At 39.2% G+C, this 17258-nt stretch overlaps 1 protein-coding gene across 2 annotated transcripts in view; it reads left to right on the top strand.

Annotated features, from left to right (window-relative positions):
• srbd1 (S1 RNA binding domain 1) overlaps positions 1 to 17258 on the top strand; it is a 116301-nt gene that overhangs the window by 61444 nt on the left and 37599 nt on the right. For both annotated transcript variants that reach the window (XM_080287982.1, XM_026190132.2), the window contains exons 13-16: positions 644 to 734; positions 936 to 1043; positions 14683 to 14774; positions 17023 to 17105. In XM_080287982.1, the coding sequence (XP_080144108.1) occupies positions 644 to 734; positions 936 to 1043; positions 14683 to 14774; positions 17023 to 17105 (374 nt within the window). The remainder of the gene's footprint in view (positions 1 to 643; positions 735 to 935; positions 1044 to 14682; positions 14775 to 17022; positions 17106 to 17258) is intronic.

Raw genomic sequence — 17258 nt, 5'->3', positions numbered from 1 at the left:
TGTCTTGTGATTTCTGACACTTGTGCTTAATTCCCTTTGCTATTGATAATTCAAACCTGGATATACATAGCAATGGCACACATTTCCAGTTGTTACTGGGCAAATTATGAAGCCAAAGATTTTTTTCTGAAAGGTTGCCGTGTAACCAGGCACCACTAGATTTGATAGAGCTGGCATGAACCTGGTGGGTTTATTTTTTTGTGTGCACACAACTATGTGTATGTGCTGTGTCCATTTTACTGTTTTTTTTTGACATGTCACTCAGTGGTTGTGCCCTCAAACTGGCAAGGGATTGCCCCACCCTCTGGGTTACCAGTTGTGTGGCCAAAAGTCATGCTGGCACACTTAAATAGTATCAAATACCGTGTGGTGTGGTCACAGGTTTGTGTCTCCTGGCTCACATCATTTCACAGCTTCAGATCTAAACTTCTCTTTTAATGAAGCAGTGAAGTGACTGACTTTCTGGCGCAGCTTGGATGGATTATAGGTTGTGTACTCAACTTAGAGGGAAGAGACATTACGTTATAGCATACATCTTTGTCTGTTAAATTCCTCTTGTCATCATAGTGACATATCAGCAATATTGTAATTTCTCTCTCTCTCTCTCTCTCTCTCTCTCTCTTGCTACTTTTATCTGTCCAAGGTCAGATTCTCCAAACTGATGTTGTGTACCTGCATAATTCAAACCAACCAAGGGAAGCAGAGAAATTACGCCACCTTATGACCAAATACAGGTATTACAACTAAAGAGTCACTGTTAATCATAGTATTTCTGTGCAGATTGTGTATTTGTCTGCTTTCTTGGTGTTATAAAGTCCACTGAACTGTATATTATTAAAATCTGGAGGGAACTCAAAACCCAGTTGCAGTTTTTCAGAGGTTGATGTTTTTTTTCTTAATCCTCAGTTTTCTCCTCTTCATCTTGTCCATATTAGCTGTAGTAGGGTTGTCATTGGCAATGGGACAGCATGTCGGGAAACAGAGTCCTTCTTCGCTGACCTCATCTCCCGGCGGTATTTTCACCCGCTGGATGTGTCCTATTGGTAAGGTCCACTATACTTTGGAATAGTTCGTAAATTATTTATTATCCTGAGTAGAAATAAATGCTTATAAAAGATGGCTGATAGATGACTATCCAGAGGGCTGACTTCTAGTGCACAGTTTAATGTTTCTTGGGTTTGCAAGATTTGCATCTTAAACAGTAACAGAAGGCTGTAAACTGTGGACCTTTAGATATTTTTGGATGGTTTGCAAGATATGTGTTTTTTTCTGAAAGGAAAATTACATAGTAGTAAGTGAAGCTCAAGCTTTATGAATCTGTGTAACACCAGAAACAAATTGAATTGAACTGGTGCTGAAATAATTCAAAGTTTAATACATATTTGCAACTGTATTTGTTCTGACTATTTTTAAAGTTAACTTTGTCTGTTGTCTTTTCTCTCTATGGTGTTTGCAAAAAACATGCCATACTGCTCGGCTAAGCCAAGGCTAACTGCACTCATGGTTCCTACTCTTAGAAAACACCCAAGGATTTTTTAGGACCAAAATATTAAAAAAACCTTTAAGTAAGTGATTCATTGAAATATCCTTGATTTGTTTATACAACTTAACTGCCAATATGTAATCTCTTTCATTATGAAAGAGGAGTAAGAGGGGAGGTATCAGCAAGATCTGGAATTGTTATGGTAAATGGTAAATGGCCTGCATTTGTATAGCGCTTTTCTAGTCCTTAAGGACCCCAAAGCGCTTCACACTACATTCAGTCATTCACCCATTCACACACATATTCACACACTGGTGATGGCAAGCTACATTGTAGCCACAGCTGCCCTGGGGCGCACTGACAGAGGCGAGGCTGCCGGACACTGGTGCCACCGGGCCCTCTGACCACCACCAGTAGGCAAACATGGGGTTAGTATCTTGCCCAAGGATATTTGGCATGCAGCCAGGAGGCAGCCTGGGATTGAACCACCGACCTTCTGATTAATGGCTGACCTGCTCTGCCACCTGAGCTACAGCCACCCCCATAGTATTATGATGATTAATAAGTTATTAAGTTATTATGATCTTGGTACAGAATAAGATTAACAGTGGGGGAGAACAGTGATGAGAAGTGTAGAAGAATAAAAAACAAAAAGCATTATATGTGTGAGCGAGAAAGCAGGACACAGATGCAGAGTAAGACTAAGAGGAATGTGTCCTCCAGTGAATATTGTCCATTAAAGCCATCTGGACTTTGTTACGCTTTGGTCCAATTAAAGAGACGCTTTGTGGTTGAAGTTGTGTCTGTAACCAGGCCCAGTCCAAACTTAAGAATATAACAGCACAGAACCTGTGTCCAAGCATAATAACCACTGGCCTCTCCCTGCTCCATCTCGCTCACTCTCTACTGAGTTCCATGTGTGTTTGTTGACTTGGGGTTAGAAGTGGGACCACAGCCTAAAGTGACTTTAAGTGATATGTGAATGTCTATGTATAATTTTTTTTTTTCTGAGCACCTTGGAGTTCATATACACACACACACTTCAAAGGTTGTGCTTTTGGTATAATAGCCCATATTTTTTCTATCATGTTACATTTTCTGTCGTCTTTTTAGAACAGAAACAGTGAAAGCGAGGCGTTTAGTAAGTTAATGTCCACTTGATTATTTTCCTGACAGATGGTTTTTCTTTTGAGCACCTCCAGAGCAGCTAAATTTTACATCTTGATATAATGCCTTTCTTGTTCATTCTTTTGCTGCAGCTGTTTGGCATTCACACTTTTCACAACACAGAAGAACCTTTGGATGTCTGTTTGATGTGGTGATAGCTGAATGTCCTGTATTACTCAATGTGATTAATCACATTTGAGTACGCAGCACATGTGTAAAGAGTCTGCCTTAACTTGGTATGGTTTGAGGAATAAAGGCATTTGCAAGTGTGTGAACTATAGAAGAACAGAAAGCTGTTGTTTTGACATTAGTTATTGAAAAATGGTTGTTGTCGTCCAGAGATAACATCTTTCCAGAATCATCTGGTCCTATATCTCACTCTGGTTTCTTTGGACAGTTGATGAATAAGATATGGGGAAAAAAAAGATGTTAAAATACAGTCTGTTTTTTTCAGAATTTAAATCTACATTCTGCTCTTGCTGCTCTTCGCTCCCTTCTCTCTCAATCTGATTCTCCTTGGTCCTTGTTTTACATTATGTATCCCTTTCCTGACTTTCCCTTCTTAACTTCAGTTGAACATTCTTTGGCCCTGCAGAATCCTTTTCCTAGATTTTCAAAAACTGCCCATACTTAAATAGTGGTTCGTTCCAAAGTGTTAAAACTCTAGGATTGGTTCAGTATCAGTATTGCACGTACTTTGGGATTTAGAGTTGTGGTCATAAGTTTACATACACACATCATATCCGTAATTGTTATGGTAATTTTGGACTTTTAATTATTTTTTTGAGCTGTTCTTTTCCCAGCGTGAGGTGATTGGATAACATACATTTCAAGTTAGAATTTATTTTTGATATTTTCTAATCCACACAGTGTCAAATGTATACTTACGTCCCCACTAATATTTGGTTAAATGTCCCTTAGCAAGGTGCCTCTTGACCAGATGTTTTTGGTAGCCATCGGCAACCAAAAGGCATAACTGTGGCTGGGTAATTTGCCACTCATCTTAGCAGAATAGGTAGAGTTGATTTAAATTAGTTGTAATTTTTCAATTGGGTTTTTAACCCAATTGACTGTGTAACTGAGATACTTCACATTTATGTTACAGCAGTTTTATATCAATACACTTATTTCTGCATGTTTTTTATTCTGTCGTTCCTGCTGCATGGAAAATCATTCTATGCTGGATGAAGTCATTCTCCTGGTACAAATGGAAAAAAGTTTTAGGGGTGGGGAAATTGTATAGCTAGCCTGTTGGTTAATATACTAGTTGTCAACATTTATTGATCTAAAATGGATTAACATCCTAATACCTGCTGTATTAGTAATATGTGTTTTTCCTTAATACTCCTTTAAGATATCTGGTTAATTGTGTCAAATTTGACAGAAGCATCTCTTGAAGAATGACAATGATTGCATGGCTGATTAAAGAATAACTGGCCTCAAAGAGTGATGGTTGTTTACTGTGAGGGTCTCACTCCCCTGCTGGTTGACCCACAGCTGACCCTGACTTGCTACTAAGACATACTCATTACTGTGACCACAAGGATGATGACAGTGATGTAGAATAGCTGTGTAGCATCAGAAACAGTAGGGATCTTAGTGCTGGCTGTGTATGACCCCAAAGTAATTAATTGACCTATTTTCTTGTATACTTAGCATGTTTGCATGAGCTTTTGTAGGCTGACGTGATACCAAATTGGTGCCCAATACTTTTTGCTTGACAGATGTAGGAAGGTTTTTAGGAATCCGTAGCTAGCCAAATCACAGTGGTGGAAAACAACCAGGAAGACAAAATAGTGGTTTCAGGGTATTTACAAAGTGAGTGACTCTCCCTGTGTTACCATTGCTATACCTTTAGTGGCCCTTGTTTTTCACCCTGCTTTTTTTGTCATCTGCTGCTAGTTATGATGCCATTACCATTTTAAATAGAATCAGTAAAAGTTTGGCATTACCAGTATTTTAATATTTTTACTAGAATACCATTAGAGGTATTAGGTTGGGCTGGCTTGTTTGGCTCTGTGTGTACCTCTGCAAACACATGTGTTGGTAATTAGACCTCCCCTCTCTTCTCTTTTCCTCCACTTTTTCTGCCAGCTTTGACTGTGCCGTAGTTCATTAAAGTCCCCGGCCTCATTTGCACCGTCTGCTTCCTGTCTCCCTGTGAGCCTTCATTGTGTCACCACCCCCACCCTTCACCACCCTGTCTTCTCTACTCGCCTGTCTCTCTTTCGCTCTCTGTCCTTCTGCCTCAGTGCTCAGATGGAATGACAGCCAGAAATGGCAGCCTGCAGGACATCCCTACTTGTATTTTGACTGTGCGTGTGTGCGTGCGTGTGTGTGTGTGTGTGTGTGTGTGTGTGTGTGTGTGTGTGTGTGTGTGTGTGTGTGTGTGTGTGTGCATGCAGTTTTCCTTGCCTTAGTCCTGTTTAAGTCTAACTTTCATCTTCCGCATCACCATAATGCTTTAGAAGTGTGGCCTTTTCCAAAGATGGTGAAAAAAGTGCACAGATTTGAGTCTTTGTCTGTAAGACTGTCATTTTATGTCATTTTGGAACTACAGATGTGAAAGCTTGTTTTATTCTGTGCAGCTGTAATAGTCACCCCTATTTGTTTCCCTGATAGCGCAGAAATGATGTACAATGGAGTGCACGGAGTAATTTCATTAGGCCACAAAAAGTACACAGCACCATTATTAACATATATGTAGTTCTTTCTGATTTTTTTAAAGGTACAGTGTGTAAATCTCACCATATTAGTAGATTTCAGATTGCAGTCAATTGAATTGTGTTTTCTTACCTCTCCCAATTCAAGTGTATAAACCTAGCTACAGTGGCTGATGTGGGACAAACAACTCTAGCTGGCACTGCAGCCTGTCACTTCGCTGTCTACCTCAGCTGTCAATATACCACTTTCCCATGTCTATTTGTTTCTGGAACAAGCTGCAAAACTTTGTGAAAGGAGTCCAATAAGAGTCGATGAGTCAGTGAAGCTCGTGTCCAGGGTTTTCTGTTCGTAATCATGATGTTCTTGCCACTGTTCGCTGAACTTAGTGAAACAATAGATTAAACATTGTTTTACAGGGACACTTGGTGAATAACTATGTGAGAATGTTATCAAGCTGTTTATCAGAGGGAGAGTGTAATTTGCAAGACACTTGAGCCTTACATTAGCTGGAATAATGTTAGCTTATAACCAGCTGCTGCTGTTTAGCTTGCCTACTGTTAGTTTGTTTAAGAGATGGTAGTGTCGGATGTGTTATCTTCAGTGAATAAGTGACTGCAAGAATATCCAAGATAGATAAGCATATTTATTCACATTTTCTAACTTTAGTACCAGAGATGAGGCTTAAGGTGAGGAGGGGGAAATGAGGGAGGAAAGAGCATGTGTGGAGGGGGAGAAAGACAGAATGAAAAATTGATGATGTAAATATAGATGTCCAAATGTTAAATACTTATATATAGTTTGAACGACCTATTTGTGATCTTTAAATATAAAGTTACTTATAAGGTGTACAACATATGTGACCGGTATCCAGCCATATACATAAAATGCGATTATGCAGAATGGCAATGTCCGTCTTGTCCACATCACTTTGTTAGAAGATGTAATTACACACCAATCATTGTATTTCTATGAATACAACATTCTTTTTTTCTGATAAATAACCCCGAAAGCTACTTACTGTACCTTTTATATGAAGGTGATAGGCACATATGCACATTGCACTACTCAGTTCTGCACTTACTGAAAGTCAAAAATATAACTTATTTGTATATACTGCCTATTTAAATATAACGTTTATATTTTTGCAAATTTACTTGTTTGTGTGCACAAACTTGGGCAAATAAAAATGATTCTGATTCTTTAATAATCACAACTTTAGCAAATTCAAAATGGAGAAATACTATCACAGCAATTAATCTTTTCATTATTTTATGCTTTCAGCTGTTTAATATTCTGTAATTCAATAGAGAAAAGCAACAAATCTTCACATTTGAGAGGCTGGAATGTGAAATTAACCAGTAGTGATTATTAAAATTGTTGCTGAATAAATATTTTGTTGATCGGTTAATTAATTTTTTCAGCACTGATTTGCTCTCAGGATTTTTTTTTCATAATAAGCATATGACATCATAAATATTTTAGTGGGTTGATGCTATCATTGTGGCTATACAAGGCTTTTTTTTAACAAAGGTAAATTGAACAAACTGCCTAAAATGTGCATACTTGTGTCTGATTTCAACATCCTCTCCATAATAATTTAGGCCTAGTTCTCTTAAATTTTGTTTTGTTGTTGTTTTTTTTTTATTTAATGAAAAAGATGGTGAGCGAACTTGGCTTCTAGTTGACCAGTTAAGCGGATAATCTCTGTTATGTTAATTTATATTTTATTCAAATTATATAAAACCTTTTATATTCAAGAGAAGATTGTGAGTTTTGACATAGTACAAAGACGTTTAAGGAGTATATACTAGCATACAACTCAAGGTTATTGAAACAGGATTATCATTAGAAAAAATATATATTTAGATGTTAGTAGTGGAGGATTAAGTATGACAGCTTTTAAGGACTTCAGTGTTGCTTCCTGTATTTTTCTTTTCTTGTCTTTGCCATGTAAGAATTATATCACACAATCTGGTTCTTCATAGTCCTATAAGATTCACCACACAGTAACCTTGCATGATTAAGCTTGAACTATGCCTCTATGGATGACCAGTAATCTGCAGGAAATTATACAGCATGAGGTAATATTAAGCTGACAAGGTTTGTCTGTGGCGATGATGACCCTCACTGAATGCACATTAGGTTACTTGCCATACAGCTGTGCCTGGATAATGTTAAGACCTCCTGCTGGACATCATTCTGGGACACATTAGAAGGAAGCTCCAAATTTCTGACTTGAGTAAACTATTTTCTAGGTTTTAGGTGACCTAACCAGAGTGCATCTGCTCTGATTGCCTGGGCATTGTCATTAACACCTGCTCTTTGCTAGCTCACTGCTCAGTATGTGTGCGTGTGTCTTTCTTTCTCCTACTTGCCTGGCTAGAGCAGCTTGACCTCAGCTGTCATTGTGCTTTAACACTGATAGAGCATGCAGGCTTTGTCAAAGCTCACAAAGGTGCACAACACGGACCAGACAGATGCTCGAGTGGAAATGTTTGTGTGTTGGTGTGATATAGCGTTGTGCTTGGTGATATGATATGTGGTCTCTGTCACTTTCGTCAGGTGGTTTCCAGATTTTTGTGGGGGAATCTTACTGGTAGGAAAGACATGCACGCACGCACGAATGCACGTACGCACAGTGAATTGGACTGAGGTTTACAAATGACAAAAAGCTGAGAGGGTTCAGTGCAAAAATATTGTGCTTAAATTTGATCTGCAAGTCAGTTTTAAACACTTCCTGTTTTCACAGTGTTACGACTGAACTGCGATACATTTACCGTTGCATTTCACTGTTTTGCATGTTTTGGGCTTTGAGCATTAAGGCTAACAAGTTGACAGTGTTTGGCTGTAATAGGTTGATGTTATTATATCAGAGGGCAAGAATATGTGGGGTAAGGTTAGGGAGATCTTTGGGCAACTGTGATGATACACACGCACTCTGACCACTGCTAAAGGCAAACAGAAACGACATCCAATTTCTTGACCACTTTCTCTGTTGCTCCTCAAGGCAATGGGATGACTGACCCTCTTATCCTTTTTCATAAACACACAATCAGATCCTGCGGGCCTACATGTCACAACTCCAACCACCGGTCCTGTTGCGTTGAATAAATGACCTGATAAATTGCAGTGTGTTAAAATAAAATCGTTTTTTGTGGTGCTCTGTCGTAATAAAACTACTTTGTCTATATGGTGACTTTTGCTACAGTTTATTATAATTGAATCTCTTTTTTTGCCATTTCTGACTTGTCGTTGAGCTGTGGGTTTTGTCAAAGTTGTACTTTTAGTTGATAAAAGTATTATGACGTTTCTCTTTCTCGTGCTAGTCATTATTTTTCCTTAAATGGTTCATTCTGTAGATGAGATTGACACAAGCAGCAGAAGAAAAAGTCAAATAGCAGTGTCTAATAACAGCCTCTGTTTGCCCTGGCACACAGGCACGCTTACAATAAGTCCTTGACTGTCTTGCCCTCTGGCTCGCTCCTGTTGGGATGAGATCATTATTACTTGCTACTGATGGACCTGGAGGAAAGTGGTGGAGACTGTATTTATGACTGTATGTGGGTGCGGGTATGTGTATCCCCTGTCATGTCCTGTGTCCAGGCATGCTCCCAGGGCCAAGCTGAGAGAGTGATGAACATACAGTGGCAGGACAAGCGATGACTGAGTGACATCCAGGCACTCAGGCCCCATTGAAGGTTGGATAGGAGGTGGTGCAGAGGGACAGATGGATTTAGAGGCATGGAAAGGCCTCAGCTTGGCTTTGGGGTGCATCTTCATATTAGAAGAGGAAAATAAACCCACGGGTAATTCATAATGAATTGAGTCTGATGCAGAAAATGGTGGAAGTATTGAGTAAACATTTCAGACAGGAGAAAATATAACGTAACAAATTCTCTTTTAATACTTTGTGGACAGGTTGTGGCTCGTGGGGTTGAGATGTGGTTGTTTTAGCTAAATGTTTTTGAACAAAACCCAAGTTGTGTGTTAGTGGAAAACCTACAGGTCAGAAGAAAAACATCATTTGCATTTATCGTGATTATTTAAGGAACCTTGAGAGTTTCAACTTAAATACATATTCTGTATATTTGTTATTTGTTTAACCTTAAAAGGATGGGTTAAATAAATAGTTTAGTTAGTTGCAAAATGAATGTGTATTGTCTGTTACTATGTATAAAGTAGAAATGCATTCATGTATTGCAGATAGTAGACATTTCTTCTAATCAGTCACAGTGTTACCATGCTTTTTTTTTAATGAAACAAAAAAATATGAATTTGATATGAATTATGATGGCATGACTTATGTGTTAATAATTGTGGGATAGCTACTTTCTACTTTTTCCTTGAAACCTTTTACCCGTCAAAGTGTGAAAGTCTAAAGGGCATGAAAAGCACTGTGACATCTGTGCCCACCTTCTGTGCTCTTCACAGCTTTTTCATTTGATCTCGTTTGCCCTTTCTTTTTGGCACAAAGCAGGAAGCTTTTTGTTGCTCTCTTTCTATTTCATCCTCACGGAGCTCTTGGAGATATTTTGCTCTTTCCATTACTGAAGTAAATGGCTTGTAAAAAAACAAATAATTCAAGCAGTATTGTTTTTTGAAGAAGGTTTATTTGGACTTTTTTAGCTTAACATAGTCACAGATGGTTTGGGTTGGGTTGAGGACTTGGCATTTGCAGGTGGTGAACAGTAAATATCTGCCACTTTCATTCTGAGGAGCCACAGGCCTGTCGCTCCTCCCACCGTGCTCACTGGTGGCCAGCCTCGGTCCCTTCTTCCCCACGTTTCACCCTAGGGCTACACGGTTCCCTACAATAGTCTTGTGTGACAAAAATGTGTGATGAATGTGTGTGACATGCCATGTGTGTATTGCGTGTTTGCATGTGGTTGTGTATGCTTTTGTGTATGACACAAGTGCAGGCCTTTCCTGCTACCAGATTGACGTGAGTGTCTGTGAGGCTTTGCTCTTTTCAGACATGCCTCACACTGGCAGTTGGAGTTTATGTGTGTGTGCGTTCGGCTGCCTGCCTTCTAGCGCCTCGAAAGAGACTGACGGCCTCTGACACCTGCCATTTGGACGCTTTTCTCTGTGAAAAATGTCATTGTCTTCAGAACCGACGTGTGTGTGTGTGTGTGTGTGTGTGTGTGTGTGTGTGTGTGTGTGTGTGTGTGTGTGCGAGAGAGAGAGGGAGAGAGAGTGCGATATGGCGCATCCCTCAATTTGTCTCCCTCAGGTCAAGCTTTGCAGCTGACTGAACAATGGAACGAAGCTGTTTGAGCAGCTGGGACAGAGAAACTTACTGTGTGTGTTTTTGTGTGTGTGTGTGTGTGTGTGTGTGCGTGTGCGTGCAAATTTATTTTTGGGTGACAACATCTGATGTTACAGCTCATTCTGAGGCAATAAAATGAGGCCAATCCAAGTATCCTGAACACAAACACAGTTGCTGGAATAGAAAACATGGTCCAGGTTAGACATATTTGGGCAACAAAGTTTGCGTTCTCTTTTCCTTACCATATTTAAGTAAAGCAGTAAATAAGAAGGTTTCTACTTCAGCTTGACTGGGTATCATTAACACAGAGAGAAAGGTATTGGAGATCAGTACCCTTTGCTGCTTTCTTTTGCATATTAAGCAGCAGATTGCAGCCACCTACACTCGCATTCTATATGGGATCTCTTTTAAGCAAGTGAAATGCATGCAAAGTCTTGCTGAATTCAAGTGACTGACTTTTGGCAGTTATATCCCTCCATCTTCATTCTAAAAAATATCTCTGCTTTGGATGTAGGTTTAGGTTAGTTGTCCAGCTGAATTACAAAATCAGTGATTTCAAAGGTATTAATCTTTGCAGCACACAGAATGCTTTTTTAAATTCATAATTTCTCCCACTGAAAAGGCTACATCCAGATAAACAGAACCAGTTTTGGGGGATTTATTCATCAGCATTTGGTCATATTATGTATTTTACACATATATATTGTATATATTCTTTACTAGGCATGTTTTATTTGATTTACTCTCTTAAGTGACTGCACCTGCTGGTAATTGACTGTGCGCGGACTGTTGGTGCTACAGCTCCTTTAAGTGTGAGAGGCAAAGCACTCCTGTCTACTGATTTTTGTTATTGATTCCTTTTATGAAAAAAGCATATAATTGGTATAAAACGTTCCAAAATTGGCAACAATTATGTGAACTGAAGCATCTCAAGTGTAAGGGTATTTCCAAATTAAAAAGAGAAATATCAGACTAGTGAAATATAAAACCATAGGGCCTAAACAACAAACATCTAAATAGACAGATATTCAGTTACAGCATCCCTTTCTTCAAGTTGTTGAGTTGGGGTTTTGTGGCTAATAACAGTTCTGTTTTCTTGAGGAGTAGCAGGATGCCAGTCATTGTGTGTGTGTGTGTGGACCATTGAGTTTGTGACTTTCCCCCAGGAAAGGGCATGGCTAAAGGCAAGTCTATATTTATGTTTGTGTACAATTAAGAGAGCAAATGAACATGCGAGTGAACGATATCCCTACAGGGGCAGAAATCATTGCTTCACACCAAGAGGCAACCACTGACTTTGTATACAAAAGAGAGAGAGAGAGAGTGTGTGTGTGTTATCTGTCCATTCATCCACCATCCAACCACAGATGACCTTCTGCTGGCTGCCAGGGCGATCCCCTCACTATGGCTGCAGTCATAGATGCTATGGCGATGAGGGCTCAGAGCTGTATCTATGACAGTGGTTACCCAGATGCCCCAGCAGCAGCCTTAATTAAGTCAGACGTGATAGGGGCTGGTGGCCTTGCTTTCTTCTCTCACCCTATTCTCAACTTTCATATGTCCTGTGTATGCTTCATTGTACCATCATTTTTTTTCACTCTGTCTAGAGCATCTCTCTCTCTCTTGTTGTAATTTTTCTTGAAAAACAAACGGTGTAGGTGCTACACCTCATTGACCTACCCACTCTGTTTTGGGGGCAGAGAGAGAGATCAGGGTTGGGAAATACACATTCATATGTATATAAATACATATATAATTATTTGGCCCTTTGCATTTGCTGTTGGAAAATTGAGATTTAGGTATAGTGAATGATTTTGTTTATATAAGCGAAATCTTAATCTGGTCTTAATCTGCATTACCTACCATGTAAATTTGTGTCTCTGCAAGCCTGCATGTTTCTGCGCGAGCCCATGTGTGTCAGGTTAATGACCAGCTTTGCTTTGACCTCCTTGAAGGTCATGTGCCATTGCTCGTTAGTAGTGTCACCATGGCGATATGTCAGCTGTCAGCGCGATGGATGGGAGGTTAACAAAAAGAACAGTGTAATGGAGAAAGGGCTGAATAAAGATATTGGGAAGGAGAAAGAAAAAGGGAGGGTGGACAGACAAGTTAATTTAAATGCGATTCTCATCAGACGGCCTCTGCCACTCCTCATTAATGAGACACTTATAATTGGCAAGATTGTTGTAGCAAGGTCTAGGCCTCTGGGATAGTATATGTGCACGCGTGTGTGTTTGTGTGTGTGAGCGCACTATGGAAGACCTTAGTTTTGGACATAGGGGAGGGGACGACCCTCTTGTCATATTGGTTAGCCCTGAGGGAACTCCCCCTTCTTTCTTTCTCCAAGTCCCCTTCAAGAGAATAGGACGACTAAACAATTTGGCAGTTTCATTTGTGTGTCACCAACATTAACATGGGTATCAGTGGCTTTGTTGTACCACCATCTTGCAAGTGTGGTGATGGATGATAAGCAGCCTACTTTAGACTGAATGCATTAACAGGGAAATTGTATAATTCGTAGCATGTTAACCTTATATTGCCAGGAATTTAATTATAAGATATATATGAAATATAACAATGCTGGAATTGTCAAAGACCTTGACTTCAGTTGAGTCGTTAAAAGTTTATTTAATGGTTAATTATGTGAAGTATTAAGGCAGACTGTTGGTTTTATTTTCTAACTTTATGCATAATTCTAACGATTTTCTTTCTGCAGCAACATGTAAATGGATTTTTTTAATGTTACTTAAATTTATAGATAACTGGGCAGAAAGAAGAATTATATTACTTAGGACTTAGTTGAAACTTGGTATGTCTGACATCATGTCTCAGTCCTGACATGGCTTTGGAAAATGTGAATGAATGCAGCATTTTGAACTTTTAATTGTATTTTGATTACATTAACAGCTTTTCCTTTTGTTCCCTAGTGATATAGACCTACCCCTTTGACACTTATAATGCACCAAAGTATTTAAGTAATAGATAAACTAATAAAACTAATAAACTAATAAATTACTAATATGTTTGTCACTTTCTGTTATATAAATTTCACATTTTGTTGTGAATGAACAAAAACTTTTCGATTTATAAATAAAGGACAGTCTGTAAAATTATTTATTTTTCTGTAATTTCACACATTTATCACGTAGAAAAATGAAGCGTGCTGTTGAAATTGCACTTCTTTTTGTTATGTTGAGACATCTCAGGGATTAAATGTTTAGTTATGTTTCTTTACACTGACAGAAAGAGAAGTAGCATTTCTATGCCTCACTTAAGATTAAAATAGGCTGTGTGTAGCTCACGAGGTTAAGTGAGTTTGACATCCCTTGTCTATAGTAATACTCTATAGAGGCTGGCAAACAGTGCACCAAAACTACCACTAGATGGCAGAAGTGCCACACGATTTGCTGTAAAGAGGTTCGGTATCTTACTACTGAGTCAGACTTTCTTTTGTGAGAGTTCAGTGTGGAAAAGTGACCGTACTCTGAATCATATATGCAGAAAAATGTATGGCTGTGAATTTATAGTTGCCTAAAGTGCATACCATACAGTGGGCAAATTGACTCAATCACCCAACTGACTCGCTAACTTCTGAACATGTTAAGTATTCATAGGTACATGAGGCAGTGACTCATACATGTATTTGGAGTGCAAGTTGTTTTTTTACACCTGCTGCCAAGTGTCAGAATACTTAAAGGCATTTGAAAGATTGTAACTGAGATCTTAATGTTAAGGGTGCAGGACTACTAGTCATGATGCTATTTTGGCTTGTCATGGCTACAAAGGGGGTAACTAGAGTCAAATAAAGTAACTGTTTTAAGGACTTTTCAAGTACATTATTAAAGATGTAAGTCATGTTTAATTATGATGATGTCTCTCAAGTAGTAATAGCTGTTTTAATTAGTTTCCTCCTCCCTCTCTTTAACTCACAATTTTCTCCCTATGCAAACCCATCTTTCTCACCTCTTTTTCACCTTCCCCCCGCTGTCGAACCTGTATGTTTTCCCTTTTTCCTTTGTACATCTCTGCCAGTATCTTCCCAAAGACATCCTTTACTTTTCTAACTCTTACTTTTCTTTCTTTCCCATATCTTCCCTAGTATAACCAATGAGGCAGGAGCATCCATCTACAGTGTGAGTCCCGAGGCAGTCCAAGAGATGCCAGACCTGGACCCTAACCTTAGGAGTGCAGGTACACCAAGCTGCAAAGCTTGATTGTTGTCAAGTAGCAAGTAGATTTTTCCTGGTTTAATGTGTTGTTTTTGTGGATAGCAATATGAATAAGGTTGGAAATTTGGTAGTCATGAACAGCTGTATGTCCACTGGTTTCAGCTTCAATTTTATTTTCCACCTTTTTTTTGGTTTTTTTTTTTTTGCATAATGCTTTCATACATCAGTGAATTTCTGGCATTGCTTTTTGGTTCTCCTCTGTCGCCCTAACTTTGCTTTACCTCTCTGCCTCCCTTGCCAATTCTTCCTAACTCTCTGCACATACTACGTCATTGAAAACACAGTAGAATATAAATGAATCACACTGAGTTTTGGAGAATAAATGTTTCCAGCAGACTTCCTCTATAAAAACCATAAATCAGCCAAGGCTGGATTATTCCTCACTAGTATCCTGTGGTCAGCAGCACAGAGCACTTGCAGAGAGCCATATTTATACCCATAACGAAAACCTCAAGAAATCTACTGAATTTATATTTGGATGCTAAGCCTCGACACCATGAATAACAGTGTGTGTCTGTTTTGCCTTTCGGGGGTATCTTTGCTATTGCCTTAGTCTAAATGAATGGCTGTGTAACACTGTATGCAGGGGGGTGTTTTGACTTATTACACTGATTATTGTGAGATTAGGGACACCTAGTGGAAATAGGTAATATTTTACCCATTTCCAGGGATTACTGTTTTTGTTCCACTTATTTCTGCTCCTCCCGTCTCCCCTCTGATCAGAGGACTGCTGTTACTAACTGGTTTTCAGTCACTCATTGCAGACATGCTGCATCTCTTTAAAAGTTGGCCTGTTGTAATCAAGTTTTTTCAGCTCATGATCTGATTGAGAGTAATGATGTTTGAGAGGAGTGCGAGCAGTTCATTTTCTTTCTCAGTTCATGCTCTGCAACAAAAACTGTGCAGCCACATCATCAGTGTCTCACCAGAAGGCTGGATGTCTCCGTTTTCTCCTGAGTAATGTGTCTGGCCAGGGCCTTCGTCAGTTGTTGTGCTCTTCATTGCTTCCCATTTTTGTAGTACTGTATTTGGCTCATAAACTTTCAATAAGTGCTGGAGAGTTCTGCTGGACTCCATTTACAAATAACCTCCCTTCAGAGGGGGGGTGGGGGTTAGAGACGGAATAAATGGAAAGAGTATAGGAGAGTTTTGGTGGTGTACTGAGCAAGGCTAGGGTTGAAACTCCATCCCTGTCTAAATATTATCTCAGGCAGCAGGCTCCTGCCGCAGCCAGAGGAGAGAGAGGAGGACCATTGATTCCAGACATACTCCCTCTCTTACATCCTATTCTTCCCTTTGTCTGCCTTTTCCACCTCAAAGATCAGAATCTGATGCATCCCATGCAGCATACTACATACACAAAACGGTGGATAGGGCAGGAAAGGAAGGACAAATGAAGGGACAAACTGTTCCCTGAAATTGATCAATGGATGAGCAAATCGTTGGTCATAATTGTGTTGTGATGCCAAAGTTTGGGGAGTATAGCAGTTTTTTTAAGTTCTATTTTTTAAGGAAACTCAAACTACTAAAAATATTTATGTATATATTGCTTTTTCTCTTTTTAAAAATTATATAAATGGAAAAGACATAACAGTGTACGGTAACGCCCAGAGCTGGCATCCCCTTTGTCTTGCCCATGGTTATGTAAGTACACAATTGATTGGTTGTGTTATTCTTCTCCGCTTGGTGTGTGCTCGTGGGGAAATGCCGTGTGTATGTGAATAAGATTATTGTAATTTTTCTCTTTGTCATTTAGAAAATCAGAAAAGACGTGTGATCTAAACCTTAAAGACTCTGTCATAAAACAAACCCAACGTTGGTTGAGGAGTATTGTGTATTTGTTTGTGTGCTACGTTTGACTGTTTTTGCCTGAGGGCACAGAAGTGGATAAATTGGTGTTTTTAAAGGTTCATGGCTCAAACATCTATCAGCAAGCTAAATGACAGGTGCAGCAACTCCAGCTGAATGCCAGCTTTAATTATTATTAGTGGGGGTGGAGGAATGACAATTAGGTTTGGCCTGCCCTCAGGCCAACACAGTAATATGCAGACAATTAGCATATCGAGTAATTACGCATACTACTATGGATTTGCATATTCAATAACTGTGAGTCAAATACCAAGTTTATGAAAAACACAAACCACGGATTCCCATGAGACGTAGAGGTATCTCATGTGTGTGTGTGTGTGTCTGTGTGTGTGTGATGGCAGTGTCGATTGGAAGACGTGTCCAAGATCCGCTGGCTGAGCTTGTGAAGATTGATCCCAAACACATAGGCATTGGAACATATCAGGTAAGTTAGCTTTTAGCTTTTCGATTGTCTGCTTTTGTCAATGAAGACAAATATTCCAGGTGTACAATAAGGCACTTATGTTTATTTTGATTTTAATGTTTCGTATTTACTTTAGTTATCAAAGATGGTCTTTTTAGGAGAGTCCAGATCAAA

This window comes from Astatotilapia calliptera, chromosome 13 (genome assembly GCF_964374335.1).
Source record: "Astatotilapia calliptera chromosome 13, fAstCal68.1, whole genome shotgun sequence".
Classification (NCBI taxonomy): Eukaryota; Metazoa; Chordata; class Actinopteri; order Cichliformes; family Cichlidae; genus Astatotilapia; species Astatotilapia calliptera.
The sequence above is the reverse complement of the archived record's forward strand: the minus strand, read 5'-3'. Positions and strand labels throughout refer to the sequence as shown.